General features: G+C 35.3%; 1 protein-coding gene and 1 long non-coding RNA gene across 2 annotated transcripts in view; both read right to left on the bottom strand.

The window, feature by feature from the left end:
- LOC144970274 (uncharacterized) overlaps positions 1-7500 on the bottom strand; it is a 265721-nt gene that overhangs the window by 28143 nt on the left and 230078 nt on the right. The window lies entirely within an intron of this gene.
- Positions 769-5938, bottom strand: LOC144971959 (uncharacterized). Its single transcript, XM_078913036.1, has 5 exons — positions 5784-5938; positions 5256-5385; positions 4498-4634; positions 1785-1908; positions 769-1163 (listed from the first exon to the last, which is right to left on the bottom strand). The coding sequence occupies exons 2-5, from the start codon at positions 5361-5363 to the stop codon at positions 978-980; spliced, it is 555 nt and encodes a 184-aa protein (XP_078769162.1). The 5' UTR covers positions 5364-5385; positions 5784-5938; the 3' UTR covers positions 769-977.

The following is a 7500-nucleotide window of genomic DNA, read 5'->3' on the forward strand; positions in this document are numbered from 1 at the left end:
GTAGTCGTAGTAGTAGCAGTAGTAGTAGTAGTAGTAGTAGTAGTAGCAGTAGTAGTAGTAGTAGTAGTAGTAGTAGTAGTAGTAGTAGTAGTAGTAGTAGTAGTAGTAGTAGTAGTAGAATAAAGATGAGAATACCCATTTATATTGGAATATTAGGCTATTATTTACTAATCATGTCTTTTCTCTTCGTTGTAGTAAGTATTTTATCTGAGTAGTTCAGGGTGGGGTTCCTGACTTTCCGAGTGGACAGGGAGATTGCTTACTGTGTCTTCTATACACCGAAATGTGGTTTCAAACTTGCTTTTTGCATTTGCCGGAGTCCTTGGCTGAGAGGGATAAACAATCAAATGTATTGTGTTGGTTTTGGGAGGTGAAATATTTTCATTGTAAACCATCTCTCTGTTAAGTCTTATAATTTTTGCTTTGAATGTATCATTCCGCTTTATGGGATCCTGTGTTTGTGTCTGGATGTGACTTTTAGGTGATCTCAAACTAAGTGCATTGATAGTGTGCTCTTCGAATATTCAGGTCCCCTATTTGAACCCTTTGTCTTACATTTTTCTTGTGTACTTCAACTGTAAATCTATAACTTGTTTGGCTATCCCATTTTCTTCCTTTTTACTGGCGCTGAAATGACCTAAATCTGTCGCAAATGCTGTAAAACCCTTAAAAACAAAAACAGACAATCACCCTATCGTATTCTTTCTTCCAAGGTCGTTAAAGTCAAACAAAAGGATCAGTTAGAAAGAAAAAGAGACAATTCGCAACTAATTTCGTAAATTTTATCATACTATTATCTTTTAATATAAGAATTCATCTTTATGACCAAATCCAATACAAACTTAACGTCAAATAATCATCCTGTTGAACAATCATTTAAAATGCTCAAATTTTCCAAAGGAAATCAAATTAGCTAATCTTTCCTCAATGCTCCAACAGATTACGACCTTGTTCCATATCATGATAATCATTGAGACTTAGCCTACGACTTCTGCTTCTTCAATACAATTACTGACATCCACATCCAATGCGCTCAAGTCAGTGATATTGGTGGAAACATTGGTCCAGAAGTTGACGGTGAGAGGCTCTCCCGGCGATTCAGTGATAAAGACAACAGGAAAGCACTCGTCATTGACGCCATAAACGGATCTCACACCTCCGTGCTGGGATAAATGAATGAAAATAAGTTTTTGTAATGATGATCATGATGATGATGATGATGGTGATGATGATGATGATGATGATGATGATGATGATGGTGATGATGATGATGATGATGATGGTGATGATGATGATAATAATAATAATGATAATATAATAATAATAATAATAATAATAATAATAATAATAATAATAATAATAATAATAATAATAATAATAATAATAATAATAATCTATACTATACACTATGCTAATAGCTGCATACTATACTACTACTACTACACTACTCTACTACTACTACTACTACTACTACTACTACTACTACTACTACTACTACTACTACTACTACTACTACTACTACTACTACTACTACGACTACTACTACTACTACTACTACTACTACTACTACTACTACTACTACTACTACTATACTACTACTATACATCATACTACTACTACTACTACACTACTACTATACTACTACTACTACTACTAACTACTACTACTACTCTTACTAACTACTACTACTGCTGCTACTACTACTAACTACTACTACTACTACTACTACTACTACTACTACTACTACTACTACTACTACTACTACTTATATGTGCAATCATTACATCCAATTCATAGGTCTGGACTGCCCATCCATTCATTGGTCCAAGGAAGACCGATCCTTTCTTGGCTTCTTTAGGCAGACATTGAACAAGAAAATATCTCGATGCTTGATCCATTTCTCTTATGCTAGAAAAGAATATGAGAATATCGTGCTTTAAAAGTGCCCTCGTCAAACGACTTCTGAAGAAACCATCACTGGACTACAATATATTAAACAATTATCGTCCTGTATCAAATTTACCTTTTTTGTCAAAACTTTTGTAGAAGGTAGTAGTGACACAATTAACATCTCATCTTAAGAACAACAGTTTGGAACAACCCTTTCATAAACATCAACACAGTACTGAAACGGCGCTTCTTAAAATCTTTAATGACTTGTTATGTCATGCTGATGCTAACAATATCAGTGTATTATGCCTTTTAGATCTTTCAGCTGCCTTTGACACCAATGACCATGACATTTTGTTAAGAAGGCTAGGATATACTGTCGGCAAAAAAGGAATTGCCCTAAAATGTTTTACATCATATTTATAGGATTGATGACAGTCTGTCGTAGTGAATGGTATTCAGTCAGAACAAGTTTTACTAAACTTTGGAGTGCCACAAGGCTCTGTTCTTGGCCCTGTCCTTTTTTACTGTATATGTGCAGCCCCTTCCTAGTGTTTTATCCAGGTTCAATCTGAGTTATCATTTTTATGTAGATGATATCCAAATATATGATTCAGCACCCCTTAGTAATTTACAGTTCTTAATACAACGAATTACGAGCTGTTTTAATGAGATTAAATCTTGGATGTACCATAATAAGTTAAAATTAAATGATAGTAAAACTGCGATTTTTATGTGTAGAAGGCCGATTATCCTTAAACAGGCAAATAAATCACCTATTACTCTCGGAAATAGCACAACAGAATTTTCAAATAAATCAAAAAACCTTGGCGTCAACATTGATAAAGATCTTTCCATAACAAGCCACGTGAATAACACCATACAATCTATGTACATAGAAATGAAAAATAATAAGCAAAATTCGTAATTTAATACCGAAGCATGTAGCAGAACTTTTAATTAATTTCCCTGTTTTATCTAAATTGGACCATTGTAACTCCCTTTGGGCGAATTTAGCTAAAGACAAAATGAGCAAACTTCAGGTTGCTGAAAATAATGCAGCCAGACTCAATGTACGCAATAACAAAAAAATACCCGTCAGCAACTCTCCTTCTCCGTGAGTTACATTGGCTTCCTGTGGAAAAAAGAGTTGCCTATAAGATTTGAACTGTTGTCAACAAATCCTTGAGCACCAACAGTCCCTCCTATATTAAAAACCTTCTAAACATATATGTCCCCAATAGAAACCTGAGGTCAAGCAATGACCAATCAATCCTTGTCAAACCTAAGCCAATGCGTAAAATAGGTGAACAATCTTTTCAATTTTCGCCCCCCTCCCCCATTTTGGAACTCTCTCCCATCACACATGAGATGCTCGGATTCGTTGACAACGTTCAAATCTCGCTTAAAGTTTTATCTTTTTACGTCATAATGTTGCAATACTATTATCATATTTTGTTGTTGTTAAATTGAATTCGTATCACGTTTCCATCAAACTTGTCTTACTGTAATATGTTTTGTTTTATATCACTGTAAAGCCCAAAGGGGTAAAGCGCTATATAAATGCCATTTATTATTATTATTATTATTATTATTATTATTATTATTATTATTATTATTATTATTATTATTATTATTTTTATTATTATTATGTCTACATGAACTAGATAAGGAAAGTTGAGTTTCAAAACGAAATCATCTGAATCACAAACAATGAAAGCAATAATGTTATAATTTATCTCAAAGTTTACAATATAGGGTCCCGTTGGTAGAACACTCTCTTCACACGCAAAGAGATCAGGATCGATCATGAGTGAAATGACCCCCTCCCTTGTCCACCACGCAGTGCTTCATAATAATAATAATAATAATAATAATAATAATAATAATAATAATAATAATAATAATAAATGGCATTTAAAAAGAGCTTTACCCCGTTGTCACAGGCTCTAAGCGCTTTACATTGATATAAAACAAGAATGGTAACAATTAATTGCTATTTTCCGTTTCACGCAATAGAAAACTGTATAAACTCCGGTTACGTGAACTTATGCCCGAAGATTTTTTTTTTTTTTTTGGACACGTTACTTAAAACCCAAGCGTAAGGGTTAGGCCGACATAAAACCGGATTGAGATGGTTGGCTACAAATAAATGTGCAGAATTCTTCATTGTGCCGCTATGTGGTCTTGTGGAATACACTCGCCTTTGGACCCCCGCCCCCTCCCCCCCACCCCACTGATCACCTGCCTTGTCGTTGGCGGGGCGCTTGATGCATATCGGGGGCAAAGGAGTAGCTGTTGCCTTTGGACCAAAAGGTTCTGGGTTCGGGTCCCGATCTGAACAGCGCATAGTGCGTTCTTGGAGAAGGTCTTTACTCACAATCTCTCATCGTACACAGGTGTGTAATGATTATCTAACTGGATTTTAACAGTATTGTTTTGTCGGAAAAAATTGTAATGCAGGCATCATGTCTCATCCTACATGCTAATTTTGTTGTTGCTTAGGACCCCTTTGAGCACGTTTAGTGGATACTGTGCCACATAAATGCTCAAAATAAAATGCTCAATTTCATTTATGTATGTATCTGAGGGGGAAAAAAGAATTACTGGCAAACTCCGTCATGTCCAATCAGGAAGGCTGTATCAGTGTTCATGTCAAACAGTACGGAGTCGAAATGACTGTGATTCCACGGCTTGTAAATGAGTTTATTTTGTTTGAAGTCAATCACAAAGTCTTTTGGACTCTTGGAAAAAATAAAGAGAAAAAAAATAAATAAATGATAACTGCGTCATTATACATTACTGCAATTCAGTGGAATTCTGATAAAATATAAAAAAAGACCAACATCGTCGGATTTGATAAACTGGTGGATTTAAAGCACGGTTGACCCAGTTACCCAGTATCAATGGAATGTAATTAAATAGAGAACAGAGAATCTTGAACTAACAAGAGGTAAAGACATTCATTTAGAATAAGGTGCCACAAGCGAAAAATTGAACCAACTCTTGGGCAAATGATGCTACCATTTTCAACTATTGCCCTAAGACAAACAAACAACAAAATCTATATCATTAAAGTCAAACAATTATAAAAACGTTATGTTTTTTTAACTTTTCAAATCGTGGTGCGATTTTATAATTTTGAATCAAAATGTTTTTAACCACTTTCGAACATGATGAATAAAAAAAAAGATGGACATTATCAAAGTTATACAAAATTTCTGATTTAAGAATATTCATCATCAATAACATGATCGATTATATTTATATTCAATGACGCTATTTTGCCATGACATATCAGAAAAAAATACATGGTACTTTGATCATAACATGACAAATAAGTGAATGATGATGGTTTTACTTACCGGATCTTCAAGTTCAAACATGACAGTAGCTTTTATTGTATCTGGTAAGCAACATTGTCCAATCACACTGGGCAATACAATAGAGGCAAGGATTAGACGAGAAAACATCTTGTTACGGTGAACAATAATGCTGAAAATGAGAGAAAACGTTTAATGAATCGGACTTCCAATACTCTTCAACAGTCGTAACGTCACTTCCTTCCTAATGACGCATGGTAACTAAATAACACTGACTCTAAACTATGAGAACAATGGCGGACGCCGTATGTAATATTTCTCCGGCGAGCATAAAAGCGTATACAGAGGGGAAAAATCCATAAATTTGATCATGTTTTGACTTTTACACATTCTGATCACAAGGCATATGAAAAGTTCTAGCCAGCTTGAAGAATAAAAAGTAATGATTTTCTTTATTTAGAACCAAGATGGCCGCCGTTGCCGGGCGGCGTGACATCAGACTACTGAATCCTATTATTAGTATCTTAAGCTTGGAGACTGATGTAGCCATTATATAAAAATATAACTTACGTTTGAAAGGTGCAGGCAAGTCAATTAAATCAACCAATGCACGAACAGTGTTAATATCAAAATGTGCTTTCCCCTTTAAATCTTCTATCTCTCTTCTATCCCAATAGGACAAACCAATAACAGTGCATAGGCTAGCCAATGTCGTTATCTATTCTGCCCTTATTGCACGTAATCACTCGCGAGTTTAGTTTTGTAAGAGGGGCGCCGGGGACGAAGAATAATAACTCGTCGCAGCGCCTGCTGTAGATCTAGTTAAATTGCGCGTGTCAACACCCCTACGCCTATTTCGGTCTCGTGGTCTGAGTCCCATGCAAAGTGAGACCAAGACTGCCTGTGAGAAACAGAAACATTCCACGGTCCCATTTTTTAATGTCAAAAGGTAAGAAATTTCCTGACGTCACACCTACTTTTTTGGTTTCTAAATCCTTGGAAGTGTCAAAATAATCATTCCTTCGGAGCCCAAATAATAAATAGGTTTCATATTAAATCGAAAGGTAGGATAACTATTTTAGTGGCAGGACGGAGAGACAGATTCTAAGAATTATGGGACGTATAAAAGCGAGGATAGACTAGAAAATAAGATGCCATCACTCTGAACCCAGACGGTCATTTACACAAGGTATGTATTCCCCCCTCCGGTAGAGTAGATTTACACTTCAAGTGTGATTGGAACCCGTTTTTATTACATCGCAGCTTTTCCTCCCTATTACAAAGTTAGCTCACCAAATCAAACTTGTCCCCTTACCGATATCAATTCTAAAGAGATTGAAAATTAAGTTAGCACAAAGAGAACAAACAAAAAAAACTTCATTGCGAAATGCTAGCTTGTGCTATCATTAGATGGCGACTGCTCTTGGACTACAAAGTCAGAAAAGTGAGTGGATCGCATAATCATGTTAATAATAATAATAATAGTAATAGCATGAAACAAAAAGAGGAGAAATGTCAGAGGACAATAGAAAATAAAAATCTTTTTGTTTTGATGAGAATTGGGTCTATCTACTGGCTCAAAGACCCAACTGGCGCAAAAAGGATTACATTCTTCTGGTACTTTTCTACTCTTTCCATTACACGTTATAATAAAACTGTACCTTTAGTTCAGAAGAGCAGTCAGAGATCAAAAAGAGATGGTAAGGAAGACAAGGGACTCAAGGAAAATCATCTTTAATATTCTTCTCCCCGCTTGGCCATTGTCTGTATAACAAGACCTTACCAGTCTTCAAACGTGAAAGAGTGGAATCTGCATAAAGTTAACGTCAACACTTCCTAGAGCAGCTTCTCCATTTTGATCAAAGGCTTGTTCTATGAAGCATATGGAAACAAAATAAACACGGCGAGGATTTGAACTCGGTACTTTTAGGTAAGAAGCAAATACCATAACTGCCATACCACGTTTTCCTTTAACCAGTTAATTGACAGACATCAATTTGCGACGGCACATTAATCTTTTATTTTAATACGTATTCAAATCTGACATTAAGAACCATGCTATCTTGACTGTTAAATTTTATTGACCAAATCATTGACCTTAAGATATAAATGATTGGGTGTTTTTTTAAATTAAGAATTTAAACACTTGAATTTGAATGATTTATAAATGTCAAACGTAACACATAGACGTCTAGTGAGTAACGTCTATTATCCGTCATTAATCTTTTCCGATTAGGATGTATGGACTCCCTGAGAAGTTAATAAACCTCAATAAAGAAATGGATGA

The sequence above is a fragment of the Berghia stephanieae genome, chromosome 4, assembly GCF_034508935.2.
Source record: "Berghia stephanieae isolate SIO BIC M18660-M18661 chromosome 4, UCSD_Bste_1.3, whole genome shotgun sequence".
Classification (NCBI taxonomy): domain Eukaryota; kingdom Metazoa; phylum Mollusca; class Gastropoda; order Nudibranchia; family Aeolidiidae; genus Berghia; species Berghia stephanieae.

Excerpts from the sequence above, each read along its gene's own strand:
- LOC144971959 (XM_078913036.1), bottom strand. The coding sequence starts at position 5,363 with ATGTTTTCTCGTCTAATCCTTGCCTCTATTGTATTGCCCAGTGTGATT. Across the intron at positions 1,909-4,497 it reads GGACATGACGGAGTTTGCCA|CATAAGAGAAATGGATCAAG; the intron begins GTAATTCTTTTT and ends ATTCTTTTCTAG. Across the intron at positions 1,164-1,784 it reads TCCAGACCTATGAATTGGAT|CACGGAGGTGTGAGATCCGT; the intron begins GTAATGATTGCA and ends CATTTATCCCAG.